The sequence below is a fragment of the Ambystoma mexicanum genome, chromosome 10, assembly GCF_040938575.1.
Source record: "Ambystoma mexicanum isolate Mex_15411 chromosome 10, UKY_AmexF1_1, whole genome shotgun sequence".
Taxonomy (NCBI): domain Eukaryota; kingdom Metazoa; phylum Chordata; class Amphibia; order Caudata; family Ambystomatidae; genus Ambystoma; species Ambystoma mexicanum.
The window spans coordinates 1,290,236,257-1,290,253,277 of NC_090932.1; the positions used below are offsets into that span (position 1 = coordinate 1,290,236,257).

The window sequence follows — 17,021 nt, forward strand, 5'->3', positions numbered from 1 at the left end:
CTTTGAACATTGCCTTCTGTCTGCAGCCCCTCGAAAAACAAGGGTCCACTGACTGCATCCGTAGTTGGTTCTGTATAGGAAAAACCTTCCATACTTTACATATTGGAAATACACTATCCCTAATGGGAATCCAGTCCCTCTGCTCAAAAGCCGTACCTAATTAATAAAGAACCTACTCATGGAGTCCCTGTACTGACATACACTAGCAGGTATATAGAACACAAAACCTACACGATTGAGTGTATGGATAATATCTTAATAATTTAATGTTGCTTTCCTCTTTTCAGTGGGATCCAGCCCACTGGTTAGTCCCAGCACACTTCCGACGTGCACTGAAGGAAGGCTGCTGGTGCAGGCTGTAGAACTGTTTGATCCCACCAGTCCAGGGGAGGGAGGTCCAGTAAGAGTCTTCTCTGGTTGCAGGAAAGAAGGGCTTAATTGGTAGATTGGAAACTAGTTTGCACTGATGCAAAATAATTTTACTACTTTACTGGTTGTCAGTAGCATCAATCTTTCATGTCTTCGATACAGGCTTCACTTTTTCAGATTATTAGCTTCAGTAGTGCACAGCTTCCCTTATCCATAATCTGAGCCGGATGATTGCTGCAGACCACATATGGAAACGAGCTACACCATTCAAACAGGTAAGGGATGTCTAGTCATAGACAGCCATCTGCCCAGCAACAGACCTCCCCTGACTGGGATGTTGATTTTGACCAGACAGTCCTTACCCACATTTCCACCAGTTCTGATATGACCATGCTATGTATTCATCAAAATGGTAGGAGGAGCATTAGTCAACTCTCACCTGGACTATGGTAATGGCCTCCTGGCAGGCTGCCCCCCAGAAACAATGACGAGACTGCAGAATGCCCAGAATGCAGCAGTAAAGTTACTTTTGAAAGTTTCTAAATCCACTCACATTTTACAGCTATGTAAGTCCCTTCACTGGCTTCCAGTGAATGAAAGAATGAAGTAAAACATTATTTGCTTGTTTTTCAAATGTCTTCATGGGCTTGCCCTACCATATTTAGCCCAGAAGCTTCATTGGTTCCATCCCAACCGAACGCTTAGATCTGCTGATAAGCTTCTACTTCGGATTCCTCCTTCCAGTTGCGTTTCAGGAGGGGACCAGCATTTTGCATTTAATGGCCGTCGACTTTGGAACTCTCTTCCTCTGGAACTTCGTACCTTTACTGACATTTTTTCAGTCCTGCAAAAGGTTAAAATGCTTCTTGTTTTTATAAGGGATTATTTCAAGACCGTTCCTTGCTGCCTCTAGTTTGTAGTGTAAGATAATATCTGGATTCTATACCACGCGGATCATCTGCGCCCAAATGCATTTGTCTGCCAGGTTTCAGCGCATCATAAATTCTTCAACATCAGCAAAGCACTTAGGCGGGGAGTCCATGCCACAGCCTGCTAAAGGATGTGTCCTTATATGGGAGTTTCAGACCTGGGAAGAATGCCAACGTACAAGACTGCATGTGGAAGCCATTTGATTTTATGGTACTCCAATTGGAATCGTGGGGGGGAGTGGGGGAGATGGTGAAAATTAGTGTGCCAGAAGAATAAGTAAAGCAAGGTTCACTGACACCAGTTTGTCCTAGGCACTTCAAAAAGGAATGTAAAATGTCAGAGAAAAGGATACTAAGTAACCCTGCAACACTCTGTTAGGTGGAGCATGGTACAGGAAAACCTGAAAGGGGGACATAGTCCCCCCTGCACTTGTAACCTTATGGGTTGACCCGAGTCCCCAAAACAAATGAGATGAGCAGGTAAGTTAAGCTAAAAAGGCTTTATTTGCCTCCAAAGTCAGGTGCAGTTCCAATACATGGGCAAAAAGCTGGTTTTCCATTGATGTCAACAGAGGGAAAGTTACAAAAAGAAAAATCTTTCCTAACTGTGTTTATGCCCTTAATGATGTTGTGTCAAACTCTGGAATCCATGACTCAGTTTTTCTAAATGAAGAATGAAACCAGTCCAGGTGATCTATTGGAAGGGTTGTTGAAGTAAAGAGAATTCATGTTCTGCTCTGCACAAACCTCACACTCAAATGACAAGTGTATCCAAGCTTGTGTAAATTACTCATATTTTGTAGACATTTTGCTAGGGTATTATGACAAATGAAAACCAGGCCCACTGCATTGTGTACTCAAAATAGTTGCATGCTTGCAACATCCCAGATGTAGGTGTTAAATATAAAAATCTATGTCAATTTTTATGTTCCAAAAACACTCTTTGATGTTCTGCAAAGCAGTCAGAAACTATTGTGCCGTTTATACCCTACTCTTCCCCATAGGAGATTTATTTACAGAAAGAGGGAGATTTACTCACTTATTAAATTCTTTATATATTGAGAGAGTATTTTATTTATAAACAGCAATTTATTCACAAACTGAACCAGAGAAATGTATTTACAATATGCACACTGGATACAAAGCAGGCACCCTAGATCACGCTAAGGGACCCAAAATAAACGTTTGCAATGTTTCATGATTATTATTTGGGCATTAAGCGCCGTCCTATCTTCGGGAAGCAATGGACCGCTTTACAAGTCATGTGGCAAGTACACGTTGAGGGAAGCAGATCGCAAGGGATCAGTACAAGGTGACGGGCAGCTGATAATCGGGGAGAGGAAAGGCGAGCAATTTGTTACCAAGTGATCTACAAGTAACAAGGAGAGGAAATGGCTGCGAGCAGATCACCCAGTGCCAGTTTCGACAGAGTGGAAGGTGTGTGCCTCTAGGCATTAGAGTTAATCATTCCTTTAAGAGTAGAGTCTTGAGCTCAAACCTGAAATGCAAAAGCCAGGTGGCGTATCTGATGTTGACGGGGTGGAGTTTCTTCGGTCTGAGGGCATAGACCGAGAAGGCCTGTCTTCTGGTTCCTTCCTGCACCAGCGAAGTTCAAGACTGTACATGTCGTTTCTTCTTGCTTCTGATTTATTGTGTGAGTGATGTTTGTGTGTGGGGCTGACGTGTGGGTGTGCAAAATGCATCCATGCGTTTTCTGCAGCAGGGGGCTGTATCATGGAAGTTAATGATAGTGAAAATGCTGGCTTACAATGTTAGTGCAACATGATTCAATTTCCTATGTTGAGAATGTTTGAATGGATTGTGGCTGCAGCTTCATCAAAATGATTTACAGGGTACGATACAAATCTAGATTAGGTTCGCAGCTTCATAATTTATTAACAGTGACCATGATAACATAGCTTTTGGTCACAATATCTAAGTGCTATACACTAGGAATGCTGGCATTTCTAATGGACTTGGCTTTATGGAATGATTTACACTGGCAATCCTGCGATATATTGTGGACGCAGTTGCCTAAAAATGACTTACAATGGCAATGCTGACTTATGTTGTGAAGTAGGCATCACGAAAATATCAAATGCTCCTGTGCACTATTGGTTACATGACCTCTGCTAGATTTCTGTATGCGTTACCCTAGAAATAAATTCAATTGTATGACTTTTTAACCCAATTTTTCTAAAATAGATATGCTGTAAAATGCACAGTTTCATCAGATAATTATACAAATGTTCTTGCGAGAAACACCTTATTTCACCTACATTACTTAAGGCGCTCTCTCTATACTTGCTTGGCGGATTTGTGGAAAATGTTAATGCCCCAGCACTAAAGATATTCGCCTGCTGCCACTGACCTTGAATATTTTACAATGCCACTGCCCCCTGAGTAGCCTACCGAACCACTGGCACCAAAAGATGCCTCTGCTACTACCACGTGCATAATAATTGTATAGGCTGCACAGAATTTGGCTCTAACATTTGGGTGCCAGGGTCTAGGCACCACCCCCTTTGCTTCTATGTTGGGTATAAGATGTAAGATTTGATTCAAAACCTTACATCGTTCACCTTGTGCAGTCCACATCTCACCACTGCAGCAGCATGATAATCCTAATCATTAGGCATGAGTGGTGGCTCAGGCCGGCCTGAGAGTCTGTGGCGCAGAATACGCTTCTTCGAAGAGCTTGAGCGGGCCTCCCTCAGCAGGGCCCCTCATTTTGTGTTTCACACCACTGCTTTTAATCATAATTGGAAAGAAGGTACTGAACTGTCTTTTCTTAATTGCAGGTTCCTTTGCAACTTATAGAGTCTGTTGAATGCCGTGATATATTTCAGCTCCATTTGACCTGCAAAGACTGCAAAGTAATCAGGTGAGTGCGAGGACTGGTTTGTAATTTAATGGGGTCCAGGAGAGGAGCATGCATTGTCTGAGGTGAAGGCTAATAAGCAGAGAATAACGATTCTGCATCAGAAACAGTCCCCAAATAATTTCTTTTCAAGTTTCCCTACCCTCTGGTCAGTCCATAAACTTCTTCTCTTTTTAATAACATTTTGAAAAAGTTCAAAATTAAGAAAGAAAATGACAACGTGCGATGGCGTGCTACAATCTCTCCTTCCCAACAATTTAAAAATGTGTGCACCGCTGGCAGGCATCAAAGCATACACAAATAATAAAAACATACCCGCGGCTTTCCTTGCCTTGCAATCCTTCATACGCTGATCCTTCCCCTTTATAAGTCATTCACTCCCAGCTCCGCTGTTTTACTGGTTATTTTTGCCCATCTAGACTGTTCCTTTCCACCTTTGATTTTGGGAAGTGTGTGTTTTTTTTTTTTTTTGCAAAATTCGAATGCTTCACACTAATTTCTGTTTCACCATACTCTGCTGCATACCGTATATAAGATTTAAAACAACCATTGATTGCTCTGGGCAATTCTGATGTTGAACTGCACCAAACCTACATGACTTAACTTATAGATTTCCGTCAAGTAAGCAAGCGCTTGTTTTTCACTCTAGGATATACAGTGGACACTGAACTCCTTAATTTGGTGTCCAGGAGTGGTTCATTACTCGAGACAATTATACATTTTAGTGTGGGACACACACCTTTGGACAGCAGTAAGCTGAATTTGGCACTGGTGCTGTGCTAAAATTAGCGGAGCCCCTTGTTAACTATGCAAAGGCAGGCCCCTCTGTTCTTGGATCCTTTGCCACCGGGTTGGGCAATTTCCGTCAGTAAGACAAACTTTGGCTCCAAAAACTCTTGGACTACTGAGTGACCTGTTAAAGCCAGATCCTACTGGGGCCATGTTTTTTTTTCCACAGGCTCTTTACCATGCCCAAGAAAAAACAGGTGGGCCTGGGGATGGTTTTGGGCCAGTCCCCCCTCAACCTATTCCTACTCACATTTTCGTTGGTCAGGTGTTCTTTACCACAATCTGGCCGATTGGATGATCAGAGCGGCCTCCATGAAAAAGGTAAGGACAGACCTTGCTACGGTTCTGAATTTAATACGCAGATTTGGGTTATTTGTAAATCAGGAGAAGACCCAGTTTGATGCAAAATGTGATCTTCCTCAGACTGCAGCGGAATTACAACCTGAGGAGGGTATTTATTTTTCACTCTAGACCGGCTCAGCGACATTCAAGGAATGGTGGCCTGCTTTCTCGTTTGATACAGGATCTCCTTGTGTTGGTTCGAGAGCCCCATCAGACTGATAGCGTGTGTCAATGTGGTTTGCATGCTCGCCTTTGGATGAGGCAAGTTATATCTAGCAGACCTCTGGGATCAAGCATCAGATCCGCAGTCAGAGCTTATACCAATCCCAAAATGTGTACATTCAGATCTATGCTTGTGGTCTTAACAAGCGTTAAAGGCATGGTCCAGTAAAAAAAATGTTTTATTGTCCCTACGAGTCGGCCATGTTTTTTTAAGCCTAAGTGGCTCGATTTTAGAAAACTTTCCTATGGACCTTACCCGAGTTTTCATCCATTAAACGCACGTGAAAACGGGCACCCAGGGAGCTGCCATTTTGTGATAATCCTATCACTTGCCGCATCGCCCTGGCTGACCTGCTTCTGCGGCACTAAATCAATTCCCCCGCCCCTGAGCCTGACATTATCAAAACATTCATATTCCCCGCCTCTCTCCGTGACGTTACTGTGCTGCGTAGGCAAACGCGCCCAGTCGTCTTCTACGCGACTCCACACAGAACCTGGAAACCAACACACACCATCTCACAACACAGCGCGCCACAATTCGGAATATGAAACTGTACTTTAAAATCAAACAGCAACACAGTACATTTGGTAAAGTACATTTATTTGACATTAAATGTTTATAGAATATTCAGCAATTGCCATATGAACTCTGAAAGCCATTTATTTTCTTTTATCTGTATCCCCAAATCCGTCTTAGTTTCTATTGAGTCTCGCGCTGTTCCTTTATGGTACACAGGGTGTTGGTTTTCGTTCAAAGAGGCACTTTTGTCGCACGTTGAACCGCAAGGCTGTTCCATCAACTAGGCACTAGTCCAGCGTAAAGGTTGATATGTTGCTTCTAGCCACTAGTACAGCGTAAGGGCATGTGGGCCCTTGGCGATCGTCCCATAATATGGTTAACGTGCTCCAGTTGTTCACATGAAGCTGCAGGTGTCTATTGAAGAATCCATCTGCCGGTGTCTCAAACCGATGACAGTAGAAGAACGGGATCAAATACCTGTTATGAAAACAAAAAAAATATTTTATTTATTACCAGAAACTATTTGCTTGCAAGGATAGTTCAATGGAGTATGTTCGGCTCTAAAATCAATGCTAAAAGTAACAAAATAAATCGAGGCCAAGACACAATGAGAAACGACAGTCTACATGCGTGTGGAATGATGATATATGATATGGCATTTGTAACGCGCCTATGCCCAAGTGTTTCAAGGCGCGACGAGGCAGGGGGGGGAACAAGGGCAGACAGACAACGATCCTACTAGGCCAGGTGTCTTTCAGATCGTGCAAGGGGAAGGGGAGAGGGGGGTAAAAGTGCTGTACATGGTTAGTAGAATACAAGATAAATAATACGGCCAGATGGTGGCAAGTGCAAGGTAAATGCCGGGAGAAGGGGCTGAAGGATACAGAGACAGTCCCGTAGTGCAGGCAGGCAGTGCAGGGAAAAGTGGCTGGGCCAAGGACCGAGATCGGTGAGACCTGTGGACCTGCATGCCCATGTGCCCACTACGAACACGTTTTCCTTGCTTTTCCTAGCTCTTCATTCATTCATTTATTCATGCATCCATTCATTAATTCTTCATTCCGGTATAAAAGCGTCTAAAGATTTACTCACATTATATTTGAAATTTCCATTGTGTCTCTGCGTAATGCAGTCTGTAAATCCGACCGTGCTCTTGACAACGATTTTTCGTATACTGAACTAAAATGAAACTCGGTCTAGTTTCTGAATTTTCTGCCTTATCGTCTCTTACGTTATTGCGCACCCCCTTCAAATGTAGTTCTTTCGGCATGGTCCCTGTCTCAAGGTCAAAAAACAATAGACCCTTATACTTCCAGTGCGACTTGTGGGCCTCTTCTGGGCACGAGCTGAAAATCAAAGCCGCTGTCCTTCGCATTCTTTATTTGCAACATCCCGTAGTAAAGGCATCTGTGAGAACTTGAAGTTTAGAATCCCTCTATGTAGTGTGCCACAATGTGCAAATGCGAACTGGCTTCTCTCCCAAATGCCACGGCCCACTTAGCGCATTCTAAGGCCCCCAATTTTGTCCCTTTTGTCTGCGAGCTTTGAGGCCCCAAAGAATCATAACTTTGGAGACATTTAATTTTTGGCAGAAGATCAGGGAAAGTATAAAGTACCAAATGAGTTGAGTTAAAAATGAGATTTATTGTTTGTTTTATTATTTGCAATATGCAAGCCTCCCCTCCGTTAACAGTGCGCAACAGTGCGCAGCATTTACATTTACACGAGATTAGACATGAGAAAAATGTATACATACACATATATGAGGTGAATAGAGAGAATTCAAAGATGACACCCAGCTTGTTTGCCACCTATGATGGTGAAAGGTAGGGGTTAGGGTTACAGGTACACTGTACAATAACATTTATTTACAAAAAGACAATCGTATTGCAATTATTTAAACCAGGATTTGTACTTCACAACCAGCTGTGCTTCTGGTGGACATGGCACAGTTGCAATGTTCGGTGGCAATGGATCGCTGCTCTGCACAGAAACATCAAATTCCATATCTGTGCTTCTCTAACACAGCAACAATAAGGCCTTTCACAAAGTCGAACTGCATTTCATCATAGACTAGTTTGATCACCTATTGCTTACTTCATTTTGAAAACACCTTAGTGTAGCGAGGCATCCTTACTTTACCCCTAGTCCTAGATTGTTCACGTCCGACATTGCTGTTATGGGCCAAGACCGCTAGTATAGTGCGATGTTTCATGCACCGAAAGCTAAAATGCAAGCGCTTTGGCCTGTACTTTAGGCACATATTGTGGAATACCTCCAAATCTCCTATGTGACAGAATTCTGTCAGTCCTCTCAAATCTCTTGATAGTTTTGTCGAAAACAATCTTCTCAATGGCTTTGTGTGTCGGTGAAGATGGAATCAACCACTTCTTCTTCCTTGCCTCCTCTGGGGACAAAGGGTCATGTTCACATTGGTGGAACTGTAGGTTTTCTGACCAGCGGTGAACATTGGTACAATGGTGCATCCGTGACCGCCATTTTTCAAGTAGTATTTCCACTGACCCTTGACAAGTTTTTGAGCTCCACCAAAGATGGTTGGTGATAGACTGGGACCACTGCAAAATACTTTCAAAACCTTTTTTTTTCCCAGCAGCCGAGATTTTCTTACTGATTGATTTAGCAAGATGCCATACGTCAAATTGATGATTAATAAGCGGGAACTGCTCTCTCATTGTCTTGGCAATTGAAAGTATCTGTCCGTGGCTATGAGGCCGATGTGCATTCCCCTTGATTGTAGATATTCCACTGATTTTATAAATCCTAGTTTCTCCATGGCCACTGAGGATGTACATTGTGTTACCTGCACGACCACCGAACTCACAATTTTCTTACTATCCATGTCCTGAAAGTGGTAGGTGCAGTACTTGGCAGAAAATCCAGGGCTATCGCACTGTCCATCGCCGGCTAGCCTCAAACGTTTCCCTTCGAATGTACTTGCTAGAGACAATTGTTCAATTTTCCAAGCATCACTAATGGCCGGAAACAGATAATCACGTTGGTATATGTAGTACAGCGATTTAGAAATTAAATGGAGTCCCACCAACTGAAAGAAAGCCTCTAACTTTCAAAAACTGGAGCCACTAAAAAGTGATGCAGCTGCACACAGTAGATTGCCTGCTGGCGTTTCCCCCAGCATCGTTTGTGCAGACCATGAGAACCTATGATTTAATCGACAGACGGCATTTATTTTGACGTTACTGCCTTTTATTTGACGAGTTACATTAATCAATGGCTTCCCACATACTTTCCCTCTAACTGAATGCCCACATTTCAGCATACTTATAATTTCCATCAAACAACTGTCGAATACAATATATTTGCTCTCTTTCATTAGACTGTCGTCCTGCGTCAACGTTGTTTCGGCCTGTGACCTTGCGGAGATTTCAACACATTGGAAAGTAATATCGCTGCTATCAAGTTGTGATGCGTCTATGGATGCTGCGGCTGGTTCATTCTCTGTCATTTCGACATCTGCTACTTCAACATTGATGGGAGAACACAACAATGTCGACATGTTTTTGGGTGGCAATTTTTTGGCGGGTGTAGATTGTGTGAATTGATCTGCAACTACTTCAGAGCTATCTTCAATACATTCAATATCATCTTCTTGTGGTGGTGCGGTCGCACTGTAGCAATGGTCCAATGCAACTTTGCTGTATTCTCCAAACACAGTTAATTCATGATATGGCCATTGGACATGAGCATCTGAAGCCTGAACACGCCTTGCCTCAATTAATAGTTCCTCCATAGTGTACATGGTCTGGCAAGCAACATCTCTCATTCGCTTCATTGTCTGTGTATGTATAGTTCTGACACCCACGGGTAACTAGAGGAGAGATTGGAAAAGGGATGTTCAGTTTAATCACAAGATAAAGTGTAGTCCAATTGACTGGAAAAAACATAAAATAGTCCCCAGCACAAACATTTTTTTAAAGTTATGAACTGTTTGTAACCTTTTTTGTTTTTTTTTCTTTGCAACTTTTTTGACTCGACCTTCAACATCTGCACGCTGTAGCTCCGATTCGTTTCCGCATGTCCTCCCTTCCTCTTGCGCTGCAACGACTATATTTTCTGTATCCGCATAGACAGCACGGAATGAGGCTCCATCGTCTCCCTGAAACATAGTACTTTCATTACTATGTATCAAAATATTGTTAGCATAAAACACACGTGAGGGCGAACACACAGGTACATCTCAATACCCAAACACGATTTAAACATTGTGTGCAACAATCAAACGACAAGTATTCGACCTGTGATGATCTATTTCGATGGAACTGTCAGTATCCATACCTCTGGCTCTGCATGGACTGCCATGAATGGTTGTATTGGAGAGGAGGCATCAGCATCTCCCTGAAACACAGTACTTGCATTAGTATGGTTTTCAATATTGGAAATATAACACACACTTGGGGTCGACGGCACAAGTACATATAAAGAGATAACCGCAAATGATGCATTGTCTAAAAGAATCAAGGAAAATCTAAATATGATCACATTTCATCGAGTTATTTCTCCGATTTATTTACATCTGCATCATCTAAATGGGATGTTGTGATTGTAGTGGAAGCTCCGTCATCTCCCTGAAACACAGCACTTGCGTTAATAGGGAAGAAAGTATAGCAAATGGAATCACGTTATATGATCACGCATGATGGAGCTGTCAGTATCCATACCTCGTGCTGCTGAAGAATATCTATGGATTTTGCAAATGTAGTGCGCACTTCCGAAAGCTGTTGCGCCGATTCGTATACGCATGGTCCCGCTTCCATTTCCCCTGGAATTACTTGAATGTCAGGCTCCGCATCAAGTGCAGGGGTTGACGCTCCAACTGCCTGAAACATAGTACTTGCATTAGTGAGGATTACAATAGTGAAAACATAACACACACCTGGGGTCGACAGCACAGGTACATATCAATGGCTAACCACGAATGAAACATTGTGTAGAACAATCAAATGACAAGAATTCCAGCTCTGATGATGACGCTCGATGGAGCTGTCAGTATCCATACCTCCTGCTGGTGAAGAACATCTAGAAATGTTGTAGATGTGGCGACGCTTCAGCATCTCCCTGAAAGACAGTACTTGCATTAGTATGGATAACACTAATTATAACTGAAAACAAACACCAGTGGACGATAACTAAGGTGTATATCAATTGGAAAGCACTAACCAAACATTTGGTAAAATAATTACACGATAGAATAAAACTATTACTTGACATGCATAAAAAAGTCTGTAGCGGATTAGCCTAGTAAGAATACCTGATACGCGCTAGAAGTGGTTGATAACTGCGACCACGTCAAGGATGTAGAATGTTCTTGCTTCAGATTCAAGGGATAGTCAAGAAGTTGTAAAGGTAAATTAATGATTGATAATGAAATGCCAATATTAAAAATAGCCATGTAGGGCGACAGAATACTTGAAAAATGCTCAATACAGCACAGTTCCCTGTTCCCATATATATACATTTCGTTTGTGGGTTATGAAATCGAAAAAGAATATATTGATAAATGTCATTATTCAAAAAGCTATACACTCATATCAATATCGAAATTATTACAAGGGATAGAACACCTACAATATCAACTAATCCATTCGGCTACCTACAGACTACTGCAAGGCCTAAAGCTAAATCCGGACACTTGACTCACCAGTGGCGGAATGTGGACGAATAGAGTGGGAATAGCGTTTGCAAGCAATTTCTGTGTCGTTCGCCGTTTATTCTTGTTTGTTACCCAAGATGTGGTGCACATGTCCAAGGAAAAGTGCCGGCTGCAGATGCGGTATCGATCACCCCTCTTGTCCTGTAAGACTTGTTGGACTCTACTTTCCAGCTCATCCAGTGTATATCCGCAATGTCTGACCCATTCTCTTATTCGATCAACTGTTTTCGGGGATACATGCATTGTAGTGCCTTCAGATTTCGCATGGGTCTTCGAAGGGCAACCGCTAATCGAATAGGCAAGCATTGTTGATAAATCTGAAAAGTAAATATCGACATTATTATACAATCTTCATGAATAAAGATTTGATACAAAAGTAAATTAATCATACAATGATCAATGCAAGGTTTGTTTTGGTCGCAGGAACTATACCAGTTCATTATGTGCGACTTAGTATTTACATAAGTTGCAGAAATGTATAATTGATGTGACTGAAATCTGAACATGTGACTCGTCCCTTGGATGTTGTGTCTTGCACGAGAAGGAAACATGCTTACATTATAGAATGGACCCCCGAAGGATGCAATTCGATGACAATAGACAAATATGAAAATAAATAGATCTATTGATAGCATAGCAATGGAAACTCAAGTCAATAGCAATGAGACCAATGAACATAGCACTATTGTGTACTCTACTCGCAAATAGATAGAAATTTAAAAATCTGCGAAATATGACTAGGATACATGGCCTTACCTTGACCAACAAACAGTTGGATTCAGCAAGCAGAGCAGTATGTTGCAGGAGAATCGGTGGGTGGCCACAGGTAGCACACTGATGGGTTTGCTCTAAGCGGTCACAGAAGTTCACAGATAGCACGACGACGAGCAGATTAGCGTAGATCTCGGTGGTTGCCAGGTAGCACGTTCAGGAGTTGACTTGCAAAGCACAAAGATGTTCTCATGAGACATATCAAGTGGTTTATAAAGTATTAGAAACAGGGGTGTGTTTGTGAATGAATGAATGACGTATGTATGTTGTGGTTTTAGGGGGGCGGCCTGCTTCAAGGGGAGGCCTGGCTGGAGACACGGGGTCTGAGGAGGCCATGTGACTGATGGCCCCTGGGCGTGGGATACCTTTTGAAGTGTACATGCTGTTTGGCACCTTGGCCGTTTGCTCCCGTGACAGCCCCCCAAGCCAGCGCTTATCCCCGGGTGCGAACCGCCTTTGATGGAGGGGGTGGGATGGATGGGCCTGGGGCGTGCAGATAAGGCACAGGAAGACTGCTGAATGGAGACACACTTATGTGGATTGCAGGGGGGTGGCCCGCTTCAAGGGGAGGCCTGGCTGGAGAGACAGGGTCTGAGGAGGCCATGTGATCGATGGCCCCTTGGCGTGGGATACCTTTTGAAGTGTACATGTAGTTTGGCACCTTGGCCATTCGCGCCCCAGACAGCCCCACATGCCAGCGCTCATCCACGGGTGCGAACTGCCTTTGATAGTATATCGTTGCTTATCAATAACAAATGCCACATACCAGAGATTCTTGTGAGCACAGACCCACACTTCAACCGGTGTATTATAGTGGTCAAGACCCTTAACCTAAGGCCTGTATAATCCAATGGTAATTGTTAGTATAGATATATGTGTGATTTTTATAGAGACATAACCTACTGAAAGACTTTGAACAAGTGTTATTTAGTGCATGCATTATCGAGAATATGTTATGTTAGCTTAGATAGTGACCACCCTGCTTCACAGCGACCAGACCTTCACCCATTCGGAGCACAGATGTCTGACGTCCATCCTTGAATGGAGACACACTTGATTCATTTAAAAAATCGAAACAACCGTTGTTAAAATATATGTGGTGTTTTATTTTGTTTCTTATTTTCATGATGCAAAAATACAAGACTTTAAAGATTATACAGGTCAGGTTGCAGCACAGCGAGAGAAAATCCCCTGTACTGACCGCTGTCACTCGGGAACGTTTCTCTTATGGCACGAACGGCATAGGCGGGTATCACTCTTCGAACGCGGTGTCTAAGCCTCCCGTGGAGCCACCATGTAAAGGAACGATAGGCCACCAGCCTGTACCAACTGTGAAAAGGAATGAAACAAACTGTTTTTAGATGACCAGGATAAGTTTAATAAACGTTTGTTGTCAATGACAATTCTTGTAACTAATGGCATTCTGCACGGACAAATGCTATCTAGACAATGCACACTATTGAACGACTTTCATGCGTTACTATGATATGAATATATAATTTTGGATATAGTAGAAGAACATGAAATAGGAGTGGCATGACAAGCAGAGTATACTTACTCGTTACTTGGATTACGAGGACGAACAGTTGCGCGAAGTTTGTGCATAAGCACCATTATTATTCTCAACACGGCCCGTGTGAGGCAGGCTGTCCTGAAGTCTGGCAGCTCGGTGATGCATTGCGGTCGTTGCTCGCCTTCCGAAATGTAGGCCAGGCATCCCGAGTTTTCTCGGCAGCAGCAGTTCTCGCCCTCGGTTGGCATTAGCTTGCACCGATTGCATGTGCACCAGGTGGAGACGCCGTCCATGCGACTAGGCCCAGGCTCTTCATCTGTTGAATCGTCCTCCCAACTGCCGTCCGAATCCCCATCGTTTTTGCGTGCTTCCCTTTCCAGTAGTTCCTCCTCGGTATACTCGGGCTCGTACATGTAGGGCATTATTGTAGCCATTGTGTGGTAAACAAAGTAAAATAATTTACCGAGATGGTACAGGTGTTCACACTGGCTACAAGCGGCGAAGGTAGCTGACCAGAGCACAGAAACGAGTCACATAATACTCAAAGTAACACAGAGAGAGGAATTGAATCGAAAATCTGCTGCTGTGTGTTGGGAAACGGTCTGTTTATACTTATTGAGGAAAGAGGCGTCCTGCCATTTCCATGGCGACACGTCATTAGCTGAGGCGCAGCGATTGTTGACACGAGACGTGCTTTGGCGTTGGGAAATGGGCGGTACGAGTCTGCTGATGACCGGCTCAGAGGCGGGGGAATTGATTTAGTGCCGCAGAAGCAGGTCAGCCAGGGCGGTGCGGCAAGTGATAGGATTATCACAAAATGGCGGCTCCCTGGTGCCTGTTTTCGTGTGCGTTTAATGGACGAAAACTCGAGTAAGGTCCATAGGAAAGTTTTCTAAAATCGAGCCACTTAGGCTTAAAAAAACATGGCCGACCCGTAGGGACAATAACATTTTTTACTGGACCATGCCTTTAAGCTCGAATTCCTATTTTGATGATTACTATGCACCTTTTTGAGGCCCCTCGCCTGTTTCTATGTTTCCCCTATTTCCCCCCTCTGCCCTCGCCACATCATCCCCCCACCCACCCCCCCCCCAATTCCCCCTAAGGTCCTTTTCTTTATCTTTTTGGTGGCCAGAGGGACTTCTCCTGAAGTCCCCCTGCCATTACGTCCCTTTTTTCCCCTTATAAAGGTATATGGTATTGGGTCACCCCTAAGGTGTCCAGTACCAGGAGTGCTTCTAAGGCTCCTCCGTTGTTTCCTCCAAGGGTGATTTTATCACCTTAAACAGGTTTTAGGGAGTAGGTTGGTGTCAGCTATACTTTTTGTTTTGGCTTCAGCAGAGGTGCAAGTAATTTTACAGCACTGGTAGTCCGTGAACCTTTTTGTATTTTGTATTTAATTGCTATTTATATGGCACCTTATGCTGAATGGTAGCCATTTTGGTATCCCTTGGGGTACCAATAGGTTTTTTTCATTATGCTCTTGGCCATATTGTGTTTCAGACCCTTCCTTTGTCTGGGTGACCTTGAGGTAGGCTTAAAATTGTCGTTTTGACCATGTGACCACTTTCATCAGCCCATCATGGCAGACTCCATGTTGGTCCTGACTGGTTTAGGCCCGAAATGTTACCTGGACTATCACTCGCACTTCCTGTGGGGGTGACTAAGGCTGAGTGGCAGTATTAACCAGTATGGTTGATTATCTAACCCCCAGCCCATTTTAGTGATTGGCTGGCTGGTTACTTTGTGAAAGGGTGTTTAGCTTTTGCTCTGCCAATGCTGCACTCTTGGTTTCATGTTCTATTAAGAGGAGGAAGCAGTTCTGCTGAGAGGAAAGCAGAGATTCTGGCCATTTTTGTCACGACTCGCTCCCTTCGCTCCCGTTCCCACCATTTGGGGGCATGATTTGGGGTTTATTCCCTACTGGACTTTTCCTCCGAACTTTATGCTACAGTGCTGTGATGATTTGGGAGCGCTAAATCCCTATTTTCCCAGCTACTTCCCTTCCGGATCCATTCCAGGTTTTTGGCAGCCAGCATGCTTCTTTAACAAAATGACTATGCTTCCCAGAATGCCTGGCCCACTGCTCCACCTCCACCCTTGCAACACAAGGTTGGGTGGAGGATAGGTAACAGCTGTGGCAGCAGGTGCAGCAATCAGCACACCCGAGGCGTGTGCTCGTTAAGCAGCTTTAAATGCCTCAGTCTTACTTCGGTCCAGCGCTGGTCATCGTTGCAGTGTTTTCTGTTGTGACTAGTCCCTTGTTCCTTGATCTTAGCCTTTGTACCTAGTTCCTAGTTCCTGTTTTCTTGTTCCTTTGCCCTGGATTTCGGATTCATGCGCTAATTGATTTCTGCTCCCTTGATTCCCTTTTTGTCTTCCTCTGTTTGCAGGCAGCATTTCTCAGTGCTTTCCCCTTTTAGATGCAGCCCAGTTTGTCTGTGTTCTATATTTCTTTGACTCTGTCCTTTGCTGCTGTAAACCCGTATGCCTTAGCCTTCCTCTTAGATTAGCTTCCTGTCTTTTCCTTGGAGGGGTAGGGGGAAGTTTGCATTGGTTATTTCGTTTTTCCCTGCTCCTGATCCTTACTTTCTATTGGGATCGATTCCATGTTTTCCATTGCACTTCTGCATTTATTTCACATTTGATTATTAGGTGTGGTGTGCGGTTGTAGCTAGCTCCTGTGTGAATGCTTATGTTTTCCTCACTAATTCGTAATCACTATTCCAACTTAGGTATTTAGTTTTCCTCCCATTGCTGTTATAGCCTTTCTGGGTCCCAGTTTCATCAACAGGATTCGTGAGCTAGCTGACATTCAAGAGGTTTATCTTGTCCTCGTGAGTACTGTTCTTTAGTTCCCTTATTTAATACCATCAAGAGTGTTAGTTCACAGATCCTGTCATTGCTTGCCCTCCACGTGGGTTTAGCGCTGTCAGTACCTGTAACAGCAATTGGGGGTAAGGCGCTTGCCGACTTTCCTCGCGGTCAGGTGCTTA

General features: G+C 43.6%; 1 protein-coding gene across 7 annotated transcripts in view; it reads left to right on the forward strand.

The window, feature by feature from the left end:
* The window catches only part of MTMR3 (myotubularin related protein 3), a 2,389,252-nt gene that overhangs the window by 1,011,680 nt on the left and 1,360,551 nt on the right, over positions 1-17,021 (forward strand). For all 7 annotated transcript variants that reach the window (XM_069619294.1, XM_069619290.1, XM_069619289.1 and 4 more), the window contains one exon: positions 4,100-4,182. In XM_069619294.1, coding sequence (XP_069475395.1) covers positions 4,100-4,182 — 83 coding nt within the window. Of the gene's footprint in view, positions 1-4,099; positions 4,183-17,021 lie in introns of those variants that run through there.